Raw genomic sequence first — 18,535 nt, 5'->3', positions numbered from 1 at the left:
ACTTCCGGCAAACACTTTAAAATGGCAGCACTACATTTACATAAACAGACAAAATCTGAACCCTTTGATATTCAAGAGCTTAGAAAAACGTTTGTCAAAATTAGGTAAAATGGCAACCTAATCAAGAACTTGAAAAACACTTCAACCCTAGGCTAGCGTGAAATTCTTAAATGCTCTTCTTGCCAGAGTTTCTATTACTTCCCCAAAATACAAACATAAAACTTATGACAGAAACTCTCATTTCCTGACTGAAGTATTCTTTGTTGGCAACAGAAACCAAGCCATCAGAGACAACTATGTGCTTTGCTTTAATGTAAACAACAAAACCATGGCTCTTTTGAGAGCTACCTCATGTTTCAAAACCTGATACATTAAAAAGAAAGCTATTGGGGTTCAAAGGTTAAAGGGCAGGAGAAGCAAAGTTTCATGCCAAAGATCCTGACAAGGATTTATGTGCATCTGCCAACCAGCCAAGTACCATCAAAGCTGCCTCAGCACAAGGATGCATTCTCACCATATTTCCCAAAGCTCCAATTCTTCATTTACAAAATTACACACCATCAACTATTACCGCTGAGGGTAACAGTCTCAACTGAAGCTGTATCCCTCGCTCAGGCTTCAATTCTACAAAATGTACAAAAAGCAGAATTTGAGATACAACAGAGTCTGCTCTGTCTCTAAAAACTTTACCCCATTCTACTGGTTCCTGGGTCCTAACAGCTAGGCCATGACATCTCTAATCGGCACTTCTATGCTGAATAAATCTTCATACTGACTTATATTAGGCAGTGAGCATGGAGAAATTTTAATAAAACATGGAAAACAAACAAACAAAATTCCTCCGGTATGCTTTTTCATCTCAAACTCTGGGAGCTTGAGTCGGATGCACTGAATCCTACAGCAAAGTCTTACCTGTTTGGCCTTTGAGTTCTTCCCGGTGGAACTTTTCTCATTTGGGGCGCCATCCACCCCTCTCAGAACACTGATGAAATCTTTCTTGGAGACGGCTGACAGCAACTTAGCATGCTTTCTAATAGAGCCGCCTGCTTCTTTAACCTTCTCATCAACATTCTTCTGATGCTTCTGAACAGCATTAAATAACTGCACCACGCCCCTAGAGAATATAAGTGACCAGAACAATATAGTCAGCTAATAATTACACTGGAATACAAATTCGGAGGAGAGGAACGATGCATTTTTACTGCTCAGAAAAAGAGGCAAGCACGAACAGGCACGCAAGTGAAGAGTGCTGAATAAATGCGAAAAGTGAATACATTTCAAAGAACGAAAATAAATTCCAAAATAGAAAATAAATATCAGTAGTTTACTTGATATTTTTTTCCGCTTGGGTCTTTCTAAATTAACTTTTGTACAATCAGAACTAAGAATCAGAACTAAGCTGTTTTAACATGAGTATCTACTTCTCAAAATACACTCATGTACTGGCTGAAGGAAACAGCATATGGGCACAGCCTTTATGTACAGGTAGCTCTCTCCCTCCAGGAAAGATTTTCTGGCTCTCAATGTCATCTGTAAATGGGGAAAGAACAATACTCAAGAAGCTTAAAAGGTATTCAGCTATATCATCTGCAACTCTTATAACAGAAAATTTATTGTAGTTTTGTCATGGCTCAACAGAAACAAATCTGACTAGCCTCCATGAAGACATGGGTTCAATCCCTGGCCTCACTCAGTGGGTTAAGGATCCGGCGTTACCGTGAGCTGTGGTGTAGGTCACAGACGTGGCCTGGATCCCATGTTGCTGTGGCTGTGGTGTAGGCTGGTGGCTACAGCTCCGATTCAACCCCTAGCCTGGGAACCTCTATATGCCTCGGGTTCGGCCATAAAAAGACCAAAAGAAAAGAAAGAAAATGTATTAAAATACTGTGTTATACAGTTAAGCTCACTGAAAGAGAAATTCTGAAGACGAAGACCAGTCACGCCTGTTAAAAGTGACCATGAGCCACACGCAGCTGGGGAAATGCGTGAAACACGGACAGTACCAACTGCAACGTGCGCCAAGTTTAAAACCACGCTGGACTTTGAAGACTTAGTATGAAAAAGAGAATTTCAAAATCTCATTAATAATTGTTTTATATTGATTACATGTTGATGTAATCTGAATCTATTAAATTTGTTGAAATGAATTTCACTTTTTGTTTTTACTTTCTCCAGTGTGGCTCTAAGAAAATTTCACCTCACACAGGTGCTCACGTACATCTCCCTACCAGACAGCCCTGACTCGGAGCATCCCCGCCGCTCCAGCTCTAGGACTCTATGATCTCCTGGCGTTCCTGCTGTAACAGGCATCAGCAGAGGCAATCCGCCACAGGCCCCAAGCCCCCCTGCACGTCCCTGCTGGGCCTTTGAGGACGCAGGGCCCTGACTGCTCCGTAGCCAGGCCATTTCTCAGGGCTGTGTGTGCAGTACGCAACCTTGAGAGATGAGGTCATGTCTCCCCCAGACAAAGAGCAGACTTGTTACCATTCACCATAAAAGCAATGCGTTACAGGAGGTACAGAGGCCTCTCCTGCAATACAACCCACTGCACGCACAGGCCCCCTCCTAGGGCACCTGTGCTGCCCCCATGGGCCACTGAGAACCAGGGGGAAGGTGAAGTCTGGCTGCTGCTTCTGCCATGAGTAACAAAGTCCTTTGTCTCTGACCCAGAAGTCTCTTGTTTTCTGCCAGCATCCAAGAAACCTTAACAAGCTTGCTTACTCATTTATAAGGAGGGTTAAATTCCATAGCCTTTGCAGCAGAGCTGGGACCAAGGCGAGGAAAGCGAGATGCCCAGGGTACCCCATCGCAGGAGGCACCAGTCCTGCACTCTTCTAAGTTCTGCATAGATATTTATTCATTTAATTCTCAGGGAAACCCTAGAGGGTAGGTATAATATTCTCCTGTTTTTAGGGACACAGAAACTGAGACAGAGAGAACTTAAGTAAACGCCCAGGGACACACGGCTGGGTCAGTGCCGAGAGAGGTTAGCAGTCCTGCTCTACCACTCACACTCCCACCTACCTGGCCTCACTGTCACCATGTAACACCAGACAGGTTGTGGCTGTGGGTAACTAGGAGGTTAAAGGTAATTCCACTAATATAACTGCTATTTCCTTTAAGCAGCACCTCAAATGGTCTCTCCTCTGTGGCGCCTTCCCCAGATCCCCGACACAACCTCCATCGTATGTTCCCAACTCCCAGGGAATGCCTTTCTTCTCAAAGAGACCACAACTCCTACAGAAAAGTGAGCAAGGATCACACAGCAACCACTGGAGTCTATTTATCTTTATCTTTGGACACAGAGGGCATCAAATCAATGTTTGGTGCCAATGCTACAAAGTACAGAGTAAAAGGGCGGCATGAAGCTGTGATAATGTGAAATTTCTTATGCTATAAAGATGGTGCAAGGTAACAAAAATAATCATCTGGTGCCATGAATTTCGACAAGCATCATAAGAGAAACACAGTGAGAGGTCTGATGATGCCGTTCTTGTGACTATAAAATACAAAATGATCTGCAATGGGTTCATACCAAATATACACTTAGCACATCACATTCTTGCCCCTGAGACTCCAAAATCTGTGGCTGAATTCAGCATTAAACAGGCAGGCTTAGAGGGAAATCTCTCGGCTCTGAGAAGTGAGAGCTTAAGAATCAAATCTAGTCAGGAACAGATCACTACAAAGCTTTAGTTACTCATTTGTTGGAGGGCAAAAGCACCATCTTACCTCGTTGCAATTCTCTGAAGATTTCGCTCTGGTTCTTTGTCTTGGACAACATCTGGCTTTACTCTGCACATCATTTCCCACTCCCGCTTCTTATCAAGCTGTGTTATAAATATTGTTACGTGAAAGAGTATTAGGCATTTTTGAAAGTGCAGCCTACTTTGATATGATACTCTGTGAAAGGACAAAGGTAATAAATCATTCTGGCTTAGTTTGTCACGGGGACTTTCAGAAACCCACACTTTTAGGGGATCGGCTCTGGGAGCCTGTGGTTAGCACTCAGCGTGTCATGTGAGAGGCACAGAGTTTCCGGCAGGCTCTCTGACAGCAGGGGCCTGGCGAGCCGCCAGCACGCAGAGCAGGCAGGACCAGGACAGACAGGGTGTGAGGGAGCTGCGAGGACCTGCTGCCCCCATCACAGAGCGCCAGAGGCAGGGCAGCAGGACTCCAAACTACCCTCTTCCTTAACCACAGGTTTACACACTGTTCCTCTGTGTTTTTAGAAACTGACTTCCTCGGCAGTCAAAATTAAGAATGTGTATCAGTTTTTAAAAGATCAGCATCATACTCAGATATACTCCGTTAATGCAGTGACTATTTTTCTTTTCCCTCATAACACATCTGATCAATATCCTTGCCATACATGGTGTATCAGTCACAAACCACAGCACACGGATTCTTTGCTGTAATGCAGCAAGAGAGGGGGGTCAGGAAATAAAAAAATCCCAGAGACCACATCATCTAATTCAAAATTGTTTTCAGGGAGTACCGTGGTCTCAGGTTCTTGATTTCATACACTGCTTCTCCAGGCCCCCTGCTCAGGCCAGCATATCACCAAATATCAAATATGCTAAACATGATGAATTAGTCACCAAGAAGCCACTGAGCATCAAAACCATTAATAAGAACGAGTGGGGAGAGAGTCTCCTTTTCTCCCTTCTTTTCTCCATTCATCTAAGTTCTCAGTTTGTATTAATGAAAATGTCTAATCGCATGAAAACTAAATCTTTGCTCTTGCTATTAGGATCACTCTGATTCCTTTCTAAAAGAACAGACTCTTCCCCAGATCAGATAATTTATTATAACGATGATGATATTCCTGATCAAATTATGTCAGAAATAGAAAATCTTACTTTTAAGGTTACAGCAGTCAATTCTTAATGATCTATTATACTCAAGGGAGAAAACGCATGCATGATCCCCAAATATCTTTTAACTTTGAAATGTATTTTTATACTTAGTATTAGAAACAAATAATCAGTATGCTAGTAGCCAATAATATTTAACACTGGGGAACAATGATAATTTACAAAGACGCTCCCGGAAATAGTTGCTAAGAGCTGCTGTGTCATGTTTCTGGTACCAACACACGTGCCTTCCTGCAGGATGTGCACGGCATCATTTCTAGCACTCAGCGCTCTAGCCTACTGCAGAGGGAGAGACTTCTTTCTGTTGGCTTCAAAATGGTGTTCCCTCCCTGGAACACTGAGACTAGAAGTCATTAAGGATTCTGATTATTTGTAAGGCCCCTTCTAGCAGTCGCCAGATAAAAAAACATGCAAATTTGCAGTTGAGAAGCTCTCAGTAAGACTGAGAGACAAAATTTATCTCAGATAAAGTACAATGAGAATATCGAATTAATAACAGAATACATTCTATTTCCAAGAGCAGCACTTGAGGTGCTCCATCTCCCTAGAGCCTTTCTTACAGAGCAACCAGTGCGCCAGGAACAAAGAAAACACTCGTCTTCAACAAGGTAAGGGGAGGATGAGCGTTAGAGGAGGTCAATGCAAATTCTAATCTACTTTTTTTTCACTGTTACCTATAAAGTACTTCTTGGGAATTAGTATTTTTATACTGTCAGTATGACAGAAAGTCATTTTTCTTTCATTAAAAAACAGTACCGATTTCAAACATTTTAGATATAGAACTACTTCATCGAGGGATATAAAACCTCTTACCATTGCTTTATCTTTGAGGTACACAACAGCACACTTATGTCCAACTTTCGGCCTTTAGTTAGCAGACTGGCCTAGTCCAACTTCTACCATCAGTGGCTTAACAAAAAGTTGTAATCAATTCAGATTTATCTAGCAGTGAAAATTTGTTTTCAGACCTGCAACTAACCCCTGATAGTGACATCTTCACAGATCTATATTATAAAATAGGTTTCAAACCAAAACTGACATGATTCTATTAGCTCAGAATAAATAAAGTTAATATCTAGACAGTTAAGCTGAATAAAACATTCAGATCCAGGAGTCATGGCCACATGTACAACTACCTGATTATAAAAGGATCCATTTCCTCAGATTTTACATTTCTACTGCTTTTGCTTAGACAAATAAGAAGTGAGCGTGATCAATGGAATGATTTAGACTGGGTTATCCACCCCAACATCAAAGGCAAGTTACAGACTGGAATGTTAATCGGACAAACACTGCAAGGGACACCTGGGTACAGACAAGAACCAGACTAGACAGTCTACTCTACAGAACAACTGGGAGGACATACCTGCTTTCTTTTCTCTAGTCTCTCTTGCTTTAACCTTTCTTTTTCCTTTTCCAGTTCTTTGTTTTTGACCAGAATGGTGGGTTTGCTTTTAGGAATTTTCTTGTTAAGGATTTTAGCCATGGCATCTGCCCAGCCCGCACTGGTTCCGACACCAGCTTCTGCAGCATCTTCACTGTCATTGTCACAGGGTTCAGCTTCATCTTCGTTGTCAGCTTCTACTGCTTCATCATCAGAAGAAAAGCGATCATCTCCTGATCCACAGCTTCCTACAGAACCTAAGAGGGGACACAGATTAGACTTCAACACTGGAGGCGGGGCTCAGAAGGGCCAACGCAGGGCCCCGGGCACCCTTCCTAAAGCCAGCTGTTCTCCATCCGTGTCCAGTCTAGGAAGAGGGGACTTTCCCGAGTACCACAGCTGCAGTAACATGAGAGTGGCAGGCCCTCCGTTTTACTGCCATCCACCCCAAAGACCTGGCCCAGCCACATGGACAGGGGCGGCTGCAGTGGCTTCAGCACCCAGAACCCAGGGAACGAAATAAACCCAACAGCCCCACCACACCCTGCTGTCAAGGGGGTGACAGATGCTGACATGGGGCCAGTGCAGGGTGTATTCAAATCTTTGGCTTTCATTGTGTCCTTAAACTACTTGAAGAGACTAATAAGATTATTTTTAAAACAACCAACAACACAAAACTTTGATCTATCAAGAAAATAGTATGTTTCCAAGGTACCAAGAAGCAGAGTAAGTTCTCTGAGGGCTTTGGCCCACATGTTTAAGATTCTGAATTTGTGTGCAGAAAAATCTGAAAACCAACCTCTTCTTACAGAATTTGCACAGAACATTAATAAGTTGGGTGTTTTAACATTTTTGAGAAAACAATCGAAAGATGTGTGGTGTGCCCAAGATCTGACTGCACTGCTCTGTGACACAGGAAATACCAAGTACTGAGCTGAGGATTCGCATACTGCTGAATCTTACCATGCAGACCCACCAAAAAGCAGCAAATACAAGTTACCAGCAAACCACTTCGTCATGTGAGATTCAAAAGGCTGGGGTCAGAGGATGCGCCAAAACAACAATTCAGGTGGTGGCCCTGCTTGAAAATCACCTTGTCAAGAAGCTCTGGGTCCCTTTCAGTTCTGCAGCCTTGCTTAACGTCTCAAGTTCATTCTGCTTCACCAACAGCACAGTCTGTGCTGTGCAACTATATGACCCAGAGCCCTGAGAAGAGCTTCTGCTCTGTTCATCAGAAATCTATGGAACTTATTAGGAAATACTTCAAAAGAGAAAACCATCTAACAGCTTAGTAACCTGGAATAGGTCTTAACACCCAGAAGAAAGGAGACCAAAAAAGGCCGAGAAGTTTCCAAAGAGGAGGACAACTCAGTGATAAGCCAACAACTGCTGCTGAGCAGCAACATCTTTGAGTAACAAATGCACGTTCTTTGGTCAACCCCAGAACCAGCTGACTCCCCAAGATTAAGACAGAAAATGCCATTACCTTCAACTTTTTTCTATCAAAGTAGTTCTACTAAATAACACTATTAGTAATTTAAGCAAAATTTTACATGCTGACTTGTATTAAGATAAAACACTGTTTAATGTAACGGCAAGAGAGAAAGAAAGGCCTAGTCTCACAGGTTTCCTGCTGCCCCTACGTAACTCGACTCCAATGTCTTCCATCCAGAGCAGAAGCTTCACCAAAACCTGGAGGACTGAAACGCAGCATGCAGCCTCACAGCACTGCGTTTCAGGGCGTCTGCTCTGGGCCTCCGACCCTCAGCAAAGCTGAGCGTCCTCACAGACCCTCTGCTTCTACCTATGCCAAGTCCACCGACTGTTTGTTCTTGTTACCTTGAAATAACCTCGTCTTCAATTCCCAGCCCCCACTTCTTCTTTAAATTATTTCCCCAAAAATGTGCATATTCTGCTTTTAAATATCCTTTCAGCCATCTCCCCAGTTAAAAACAAAAAACAAAAAACAAAAACACACCAGCTTACAGCTATGACCAAAGAAAGGAACTGAATGTATGGCTGGCTGTTCAATTCTGAGTGATTCTCTCTAACCTCCTGACTTTAAGCTATGAATTAAACTGATGATAAGACTCAACTTTTAGCTAGTCAGCATCGGACTTGCCGTTCTGCTATTACTTTCATGTAATACCTTTATTTTTTGAGTGCTGAGGATGCATGAAATAAAAGGATGGAAAACCAAATATTTAACACATTTCAAACAAACGTCTGCAGCATATTAGTACCAGCAAGTAAAATAAATAAAACAAAACATTTTATGCATATGTAAAAATAAGCCTCAAGCACAGGGGTAAAAACGAAGCATCTTCAAAAAATTAACAGAGCAATACATAAAATTAGAGTTGAACACAGAGAGCAAAGTAATACATTTTTTAAAAGCAGCACAATCTTAAAACATAAAGCATGTTAATGGTATCGAAATATTAAAGGAAATGATAAAGAACCAAGAAATCACTAATAATTCCATTGCCCCAATGGGCTGCATATTTCTTAATAATGAGAGAATTTTTTTTCAAAAGAGTAATTCATTTGTCCATATCTAATCAGAAGTCTCCTCCGCCTCCTGTAAGGCGGGTCGATGTAAGAAATCTGAGAACACGACTAGGGGCTGACGTGCAGATCTGGGTGGCGGATGAACTCTGGTAACAGAGTTCTCACAGAAGATTAAAAAAAGTATCTAAATTGTGCCAAAGGCTGAAAGCACGGTCATTCGATTCAATGAAACTCTGAATGTCTACCATACACCAGATTCCAGAGTCACACAATTTCCCCCAGAAGCAACCTCCCTCCTGGGATCACTGGTCCCTGCCAAGGGTGATGAGAATGTAGTTAGCCATGCTAATATCACACGTTTTACTCCTCAGAGTCAGTGGCACTAGGCAGGTACTAATAACAAACTAAACGACTCTTTGAAAAGCGCTTCTTCTTCGTAAGTATTTATCTAAACGTAAAGAGGCGCAACGGTTTAAAAGTCTGTGTCTCGGAAGAACCCCGGGGGTGATTTAAAAGCAGAGGCCTTTACCAGCTCCAAAAACGACAACACTGACATCTAGTGTTTTGTCCTGACGAAGTCACACACAAAATGCAGTGATTCCACATTTTTCACTTGCACTGTAAAGACAGCCCAAGGCTTTATGGCTGTAAAAGCCACCCCGACCCTCCATTTCTAAACCTTGGCTATTTTTCGTTGGTGTGTTTCTCACCCAGCCTGCCCCCCACAACATGCACGTTATGGACACAATAAACCCACAAAATATTATAATACCATTTCATACAGCCTGCACGGAGCCCTAGCTCAAAAGTTTTTTTAAATCATGCATCCATCACCAATAAAAAGGATATTTTACATAATTTAAAATGCCAGTGTAATGAGGTCTTCCAGCATACTAGAGAACAGGATTTACTTCTAGGATGCCAAAGGTAATCACTATTCAAATCAGAAAATAGAAAAGTCCTTAAAAATGTACTATACCCTCTGAAGACGCAAGTTTTGAATTTCCCACTAACTGACACTGAATAGAAGTGAGGTGGATGTCCCCAGGGTTCTAAGGGCACCAGATGAGCGACAAATTCCTTGCAAGTCCTGGGTGTTATTTTATCTTATTTTATTTATTTTTTGTTTTTTAAGGCCGCACCTGCTATGGCATATGGAGGTTCCCAGGCTAGGGGTCGAACTGGAGCTGCAGCTGCCAGCCCGCAGCACAGCTCATGGCAACGCGGGATCCTTAACCCACTGAGGGAGGCCAGGGATCAAAACAGCAACCTCATGGTTACTAGTTGGATTCATTTCTAATGAGCCACAATGGGAACTCTCTGTGTGTTATTTTAAATATTAGGTCTAATTTTGCATTCTATTTTAAAAATCTGGAAATTAAAGAAGAGCTACAAAGAACGGTTATTAGAAATGGTAAGGAAAGGTTCCAACAGAACCTTCTGTGTTCATGGAAATGCTCTACCATCAGAGCTGCCCACTGACCGCCAGCAACAAGGCCCTACTGAGTGCTTCCAATGTGGCTTGTACAACTAAGTTACCAAATTTTTAATTTCATTCAGTTTTAATTACATTTAAGCGGCTGGTAGCTACCACACTGGGCAGAGCAGGGTTAGACCTTGAGGTGATGAGGTAGACAGAGGCATTTCTCATGTCCTGCTGCCGTTTCCCCAAACTTCCACTGGCCCTTCAAACTTGCCACCTGTCCCTGATCCCAGATAAGGTTAGCCGCTGGCAGAAAAGTGAGCCATTCTCCTTCGTCTTTGGAAGACTCACAGTCCTTCAATATTTACCAAGTACTCATGAGTGATGATGAGGGAAGGGGGAATGAAAAACAAAATTCTAGGTTTTCTCCTTGAAGAAGTCGAATGTTTACTTAGTAGGATAAATCAGTTAAACAAATGTAAAAGTTTAAGTGTTCTTCTAAAAGGAAAACAATGAAGAAAATGGTAACTGTTTAGGGGTGTCTTTTACAAAGATGATTTTCAAGTTGTTCCTTGAAGGTAAAGCAAGAGTTTTAATGACAAGAGAAGGGAAAAGGCCAAGATTCTACAACCCCAGCCACCTCCAAGAGGCAGAGGGCAAGATCACTCAACAGAGAACCAAAAACATCCTCGTTTTCAGTCAATGCTCTGTATTTAACTTAAAATTAAAACTGTTGCTGTAATCATCATGACTGACATTTCAGGCAAAAGAAACCAGCACGGCCAAAGGCACGGGGATGTTGAACAAGGTAAGATATTTATCACAAGATCTGAAACTGGAGATTTAGGGACTGGATGGTAAGAGTTGGGCATGACCAAGCTGGTTGGTTTATATAAAAAAGAGAGCTGATTTATACAAAACAGCTGGTCTGATTTATGATCCAGGAAATAAAGTAAACATCGAGCCCAAATTAAAAACAAGCAGCATAAAAGTTCTGCCCTACAGGAGTGTGCTTCCAGAAGGGGCCAAGCTGCTAGGGCCTTTTTCTCCTGCCACTTCCCTTACTTTGAGAAAAGTCTCTCTACTGCATTAAGGTTGTTCTTGTAAAATACAAACATTAGCACTTCCCCTAGGGTGCAGTGGGTTAAGGACCCGTTGCTGTCACTGCAGAGGCTCAGATCACTGCTGTGGTGTGCGTTTGATTCCTGGCCCATGAACTTCCGCCTGCCCCTGGTGTCGCCAAATAAATAAATAAATAAAATAAACAAAATAAAATAAAACACAAATATCATCTGGGAGCATTAAAGGCTATTGATTAACCCTGATCTTACTTCACGCCTTCAGAATTCACTCTAAATCAACAGAATTCTCAGAGTTCCCCTTGTGGCTCGGCAGTAATGAAACCGACTAGGATCCATGAGGACGTTTGTTCAATCCCTGGCTTCGCTCAGTGGGTTAAGGATCCGGCATTGCTGTGAGCTGTGATGTAGGTCACAGATATGGCTCAGATCCGCTGTTGCTGTGGTCGTGATGGAGGCCAGCAGCTGCAGCTCCGATTCAACCCCTAGTCTGGGAACCTCCACATGCTGTGGGTGCAGCCCTAAAAAGACCAAAAAAAAAAAAAAAAGAATTCTCATAAAGACTTGACTGAGATCAGCTAGAAGAGTAAGGACACAGAACTCAGGCTGCCTGATTCAATCTAACTCCATCTACACAAATCAGTGTGATTTTTCTGAATATTTTTTAATTCTCTACTTTAAATTCCTCTTCTGTAAAAATGGCAATGAAACAGTAGCTACTTCATCGGGGTTTTGTGATAATTAAATGAGTTAATATACACAAAGTTCTTAAGAGTGCCAAACCCATAGTAAACATTTCCGTGTTAGTTACATGCCCCCCACACACACAGGCAGGCGTGCAATGCACACACAGATGACACACACTATGAGGGTATAAATGCGGCCATGGAGGAGAATAAAAGAAACAAGGAAGGAGAAGCTCCGGTGCCTGGAGTCCACAGGACCCGTGAGGTACTGAACAGGAAGCTTCAGATAACCAGCACTGGGGTTTAAGAGCTCAGAGCAAAATTAGGCAGACTTGGCACTATGTCCAGCTACCAGCATAATCCAAGCAAGGTACTTAACCCCTCTGCTCAGTTTCTTTTAGTAAAACACGGATTAAAACTAGTACCCACTTCACTGGGTTGTTACGTTGGGTGGTCAAAGAGGTAACACAGGAAAAGCACTTAGCACAAAATAGATGATGGTAACCAGAGGGTTGATAAGGACACTGAGAACCTGGGAGTGGCGGGGCGGGGCGGGGGGGACCACGACCAAAAGCTTTTAAAAGGATGCCAAAAGGTGGGGCGGGGGATTTACTTCCGTTATAATTCTACCCAGTCTCGGTGGCAGCCTGTAACCCATGTGTCCAGGAGCCACCTTTATTTCCGAAGTGGTCTCTCTGTCCTGCAGCTCCCCAAGCCCTCTAAACTAACAATGAATACCACTAACCAGCCACCATGCGTTTAGGGTTAGGTATTATTGATAACACTTCTTACACATTATCATTTTATTCCTCACGACACTCTCTATACGTCACTTTTGTTATTTACAAAGGGAATGGTTCAGAAGCTTAGAAAAGTTAAAATGTCCAAAGTCACAAAGTTAACAGGGTGGGGGGAAGGGGCTGTTCACTTCTAAGGCACTAAAAAGCTTTGCATCAAACATGCAGCTCAGACTAATGTATACCCAATGTAGAAAGTATTCACAAAACAGTTCTTTATTGAATGTGTATATTAACTCATTTAATTATGAGTTTAAAAATGAGTTAATATACACAAAGTTCTTAAGAGTGTCAAACCCACAGTAAACATTATTGCTTGAATTAAAAACAAATTTCTCCCTAAGCTGCAGTTAACCAGAATAGCCGCTGCCCAAGAACACACACCCCCTGGTTAAGCAGCGTGCCTGGAAACCACAGCTCCCACTCTGGGTGTAAAGGCATCTGTTTGGCCCAGGCCACACGATCTTTCTTTCCTGCTGATTAGGATTAAACTTAGCATATTCAAAATTGATGCTTGAAAATTTTTTAAAAAAGCATTTACCCCTGAAAAGAAAGTCATCCCGGGTCTCCACAAAAATAACCAAAACTACAAGGAACGTTCTAGCAGGGGACACTGTCGGATGTGATTACAGTGAGCTATCTGGGCAGGCCAGAGCAGCCGGAGCCGGGAGCGAGTCTGTTTCCTGAGTCTGTCCTATAAATGCCTAAACCACTCCAGGAGGTCTATGATATACTTCATTTCTTAGGCATGTTCCTTTGCTATTTTCAGTAACTTAAACGATGAAGGAGACTATAAGCAACAGTCCGACGAAAAGCACATCTGCTAGGTTATTACATCCTAAATGCTGCTTTGCAGTTTATCAAAAATGGAGGGGGAGCCCCTAGGATCTTCTAATCTGGATTGTGATCCAGTCTTGTGTTAGAAGCATACAGCCATTTTTCAAAGATGCGGCCAGAACAATTCCGAAACCATGAAATTACCATTCCTCCTGCCAGTTTCTAGGCCTACGGGCACCTCTGTGTGTGTGTGGGGGGGGGGGGGTCAGACACACTGCACATCATGGCGCTAGACCAAGGCTTGTGTCACTTGGGTTGATCTATTGACGACAGGGCTTTTTTTTTTTTTTTTTTAAAGACTATAAGCTCAAAAAGCAGCATCAGTTCAGTAAATCAGAATGGCTCAATGATAACTCAGAGGTAGAGGTTATCATACTCCTCTTTATAATACTTGATATCATCAACCAGTGTTTTTATTTTTTCACCGGAGTTGATTTCCTGTGTTTTCTGTTTAGGCTACAAACTTAAAAGAGGCAAGCATACATTGCATCTAAACCTCCAACAACGTATTAATTCAACAAATCTGAGTAGTTCAAAGTTAACTCACACAGGGTGCCATCCTCTCCTTTAAAATGCGTGATGTTAATCTATTACTAAAATGCTGACTGTAGCATCTTACCTGCCACATTATCTCTGATTTCAAACTATATAACCAAATTTCAAACTCTACTGAAGAATACAATTTACCAAAACCTCAGTCTGATTCATTTTGCTATTATTCAAGTTTACATTACATAAAACTGTTCATCTCAGTGATAACTGGTACATGAGAAAAAAAGTGTAAAGATCACTTTAAGAGAAGTTTCCAATTTATAATAAATAGACACTGAGCACTACACCATACTTCAGGATTTATGCCAAATTCTGAGACAAGGCTTTCAAAGGCTGTCCTCACAGAACTGGGAAACTTCCAAAAAGTCTCACAAATAATACTTAGGAGTTTTACACTCATAAAAGCCTAATTTCCTATCTTTCTTTTGCAGTGTGTCAAAAATAATTAAAGCCAGAAGATTAAAAAATAAAGTTCAAACAACACATGGGTTATATTTGTGTATTTTCTATGAAATTTAAGTGGCATCTTGCTAAAGGAATTTGCTTTCAAATGTTGATATAAAGCACGTCCCTATCAACTTTTACCATCCAATCAAAATTCAAAGATAAGTCTCAATTTCCTGATAAAATGAGCTGGAATTCTTTAATAATAAGTCTATAATTAGCACACTGATCCCTCCTGCGTCTGAAGTCAGCTCCTATCTTCAGCCTTCGTGGTTTCTCAATATCTATTCTCTGAAAACTTTTGATAACTTAATACTTCTGCCAAGGCCACATGTAAACATGTGCCTGAACTAGAAATGCTGTTTTCATGGGTCACCTTTCCAGAAATACCTGATTTCACAAGAGGAAAAAATCAATTTCTTATAGTAAATAGCAAATTCTGAGTTAAATCCAAGGAAAATGTTCCATCTCATTACCAAGGGACCTACATTACTTTGAATTTATTAAACAAAAGGGCCTTTATTATTTATCTCTATTAAACGGAAACATTCTAAATCTTGAAAGAAAAAGCAGATAGAGACAACTAAGTAGAAATCTAAAGGATACAGAGAAGCTTGTTAAGAGAAAGTTAAGAAAAAACAGGACGCAAGGAGAACAACATGAGCACAGCTGGGAGGGAGGAGCTAATGTGCTCAAGAACCAGGAGGTGGGGAGTTCCCACTGTGGCTCAGTGGGTTATGAACCTGACTAGCATCCATGAGGATTGGGGTTAGATCCCTGGCCTCATTCAGTGGGTTAAGGATCCAGCGCTGCCGTGACCCGTGGTGTAGGCCGGCAGCTGCAGCCCTGAATCAACACCTAGCCTGGGAATTTCCATACGCACTGGGTCTGGCCCTAAAAGACCAAATACATATATGGCTACATTATTATCATTACCTAAATCCTCTAAGAGTATGGTACGCTCAAAATTTATGGTTTATATGGAAGGTAGTGTCTGGAAAATTGAATGCTTTCCCTTCTGAAAAACATTTCAAGTGGGCAACCTGTCTTCACTGTACTTTCCCAGTGCAATCTCTAATAGAGTTCTGTAACTGTCTAGCATCCTATGGCAGTCATCATACAGTTAGAGTAGTATCTGTGTCATTCTCTTGCTTAAAAGGTCTCAATGGCTCCACACTGCCTACAAACAGGGACTCCAATCTCCTCCATACAGTACACAAGGCCCTTACAATCCGGCTTTATCCTCTGCTCCCAGGTTCAGTAACTCCTCGGAGCAGCTAGAACCTCAGCCAACATTTCATTGTGACCTAACTGGCCATGCATGTTAGGAGACTATATGCCACTGCATGTGCTTTTCCCTGTGTTTCTCTCCAACCCAGGCTGAGAAAATTATTCATTCTTCTAAAGCCTAGATGAAATGACTATTTACTCAGCAAAAAAACTTACCTAGTGCCAAATGAGTAAGAAAGGCCCTCTGAAAATAAAGATAAGTAAGACAGAGTTGAGAACTTATATCTCTAAGGAGAAAGACATGTTAAAATAAAGTAAAAAGATAGTATATCATGAGTAATATGTATAAGATAGAAGGAAGCAACGCCGGGGGGGGGGGGGATCCCTATAGGATATGGATCTCGCTGTCTTCATCCTTCCCATTTTTAATTGGACCAGGGTCATGACAGTTACCTTTTACCTGCCTCTTAATAATAGTCAGTACATTGTATTACAGTGCTGTGTTTAATCTATATTCCCTAAGACTATCATTTCAGAGCAGGAATACACTCATCCTTTGTACCCTCAACACGTGGAGGATGACCAGAACATAACAGAACTGTTCACTGAACTGAACTGAAATATAAGGTTTCTAAATTAGCCAAAAGCCTTCTTAACTCAAAAGGTAACTGCACTCTAATAGCAAGAGAATTTTAGAACCGAATCATATTTACAACTATGCACTGAGAAGTCAGTATACCTCTAACCTGAAATTACCTACTACTTGAATAGAGAAATCTAATCATCACCTAAATATGTAAGCAGTACTGATATTCTGCTCCAAGTGCAGTAACGTTTCTTTCTCACAACCCCACATGAACTAGTCTATTGAGTTCAAAAAGTATCGGACGATGTTCTAATTTCTGCTCAACAGTTTCTTTTCTTTAACTCCTTTGGCAGGAGATAAGGACTCTAATTACCTAGAGACTGAAATAGCCTATGACAGTTTCTTCTCGGTCCTGGAAGTCAAGGTTATGCACTCATTTACTTAAATATCCACAAAGGATCCACTATACCGCAGGCACTTTTCTAGGCACTGGGGAGAGGGCAGTCTTATGGAACTTATTTTCCAGCTGGGAGAGAGATATAGCAAATATATGTCAGAAGGTTTGAGAAATGCTGAGAAAAATAAAGCAGGGTAATGAGTCAAAAAGAGAAGGCAGAGAGACCTGGAAAAGAGCAGTGGTGTAGATTAGATATAGGGCAGTCAGGGACACGTCTCAAGGATATGGCATTGAATCAAGAAAGTGAAGGAAGTGAGAGAGCCATGCAAGCACCTAAAAGCATTCTAGGCAGTGAAACCAAAGTGCTGGATCCCCCTGGTGTGGGAGCTATGCATAATGCGTAAAACAAACCACAGGGTATCAACGTGACTAGATTCCAGTTAGTGGCTAATACGGAGCAGAGAGGCAGATGATGAGAGAGGTGCCTGAACTTCACCATACAGGCTAAGCGTTTTGGATGTTATTGAGATGGGAAGCTACTGGATAGTCTTGAGCCCTAACTGACATGACCCGAGGTACATTATGAAAGAAGAGCTCTGGCTGTTACAAAGCTCTACCTGGTCCAAAGGAGCAATTACTGAGCAGTAGTAGAAGGTCAGGGATTGTCTGAGATACCTTGTTACCAAAGAAGCTAGTGCCAAGAGTGATAATAAAGTAGCATGAACACATCACGGTTGAAGGCCTCAAAATATATTTCCTTCCTTTAACTATCTAACGTCTCTGAGAGTTATCAACTACTACTTTTATTTATTCTACTTGAACCACCTACTCTTCTTTCTTTACTATCTCATCTCTAACTCCCAAACAGACGCACGCACTAACCGCACAAGAATATGCCACCCGACTTTCTCTTTCGGCCTTTTGCTCCTTGCTCCCTAGAGAAGCTATTTCATTCTTTTAATTTCAAATATACTCCTTCCTTTCGCTTTTTGCCACTTTTCTTTTCTTTCTTTTTTTTTTTTTTTTTGCTGCCATAAACACTTTCATCTGAATCCATTTTAACGACGATGAAAATGCCCATTAAAAGAATTTGTCAGCTTTAACACGCGATAGCGACCTTTTCCTGAACACCACTTTCCCAAGCCTTCTCACGGTGCCAGAGTCGCCCGTTGGACGTCTCCAGAGATAAAATTCGGGCAGCTAGCAGCAAATCCCCTCGCATCCTCTGCTTCCCGCAAACTCAGCCAGGCCTTACCTCTGAGCAGCCAAAGTTCAACCCTAGTACGTTACCTCCGTTATCGGCAGTGTCTTTGTCCTTATCGTCCAGCTCCGATGCTACAGCCGCGGCGACGACTTTCATCTTCTTCTTCTTCTTCACTGAGTTTTTCAGCTTTTTCCCCGCACTCACACGTGAGTCCCGAACGGCCGCAGCCATGTTTCCTCACCGGAAGTGTCCGTGAGAGTTGCGTCCCGCGGTAACAAAAAGAACTTCCGCATCTAGTTCCCGCGATATGAGGTTCCGGGGCGGGGCCATCTAGCCTGGAGTTCCTGGCCGGGAGCATCAAAATGTGGATAGGAGAGAGGAGTGAGTGACTTCACGTGCTGTCAGCTCCAGAAAATTTAAAAGAAAAAAAAAAATTTTTTTTTTTTTTTGAAGAAAGAGTTCTTGCTCTGGCGCGTCTCTGAAGCGCCAGGACACAGGTTCAATCCTGGTGACTGGGTTAAATGATCT

At 42.0% G+C, this 18,535-nt stretch overlaps 1 protein-coding gene across 2 annotated transcripts in view; it reads right to left on the bottom strand.

The window, feature by feature from the left end:
* The window catches only part of RRP15 (ribosomal RNA processing 15 homolog), a 37,974-nt gene extending 19,703 nt beyond the window's left edge, over positions 1-18,271 (bottom strand). Inside the window, exons 1-5 of one of the 2 annotated variants that reach the window (XM_047754946.1) lie at positions 18,094-18,271; positions 6,244-6,518; positions 3,733-3,830; positions 913-1,114; positions 343-624 (exon numbers count right to left, since the gene is read on the bottom strand). In XM_047754946.1, the coding sequence (XP_047610902.1) occupies positions 619-624; positions 913-1,114; positions 3,733-3,830; positions 6,244-6,518; positions 18,094-18,238 (726 nt within the window). In that variant the 5' untranslated portion in view covers positions 18,239-18,271 and the 3' untranslated portion in view covers positions 343-618. Of the gene's footprint in view, positions 1-342; positions 625-912; positions 1,115-3,732; positions 3,831-6,243; positions 6,519-18,093 lie in introns of those variants that run through there. The other variant, XM_047754945.1, reaches the window with a different exon arrangement.
* Positions 18,272-18,535: the final 264 nt, after the last annotated feature.

Source organism: Phacochoerus africanus, chromosome 12, assembly GCF_016906955.1.
Source record: "Phacochoerus africanus isolate WHEZ1 chromosome 12, ROS_Pafr_v1, whole genome shotgun sequence".
In the NCBI taxonomy this organism is placed as follows: domain Eukaryota; kingdom Metazoa; phylum Chordata; class Mammalia; order Artiodactyla; family Suidae; genus Phacochoerus; species Phacochoerus africanus.
The sequence above is the reverse complement of the archived record's forward strand: the minus strand, read 5'-3'. Positions and strand labels throughout refer to the sequence as shown.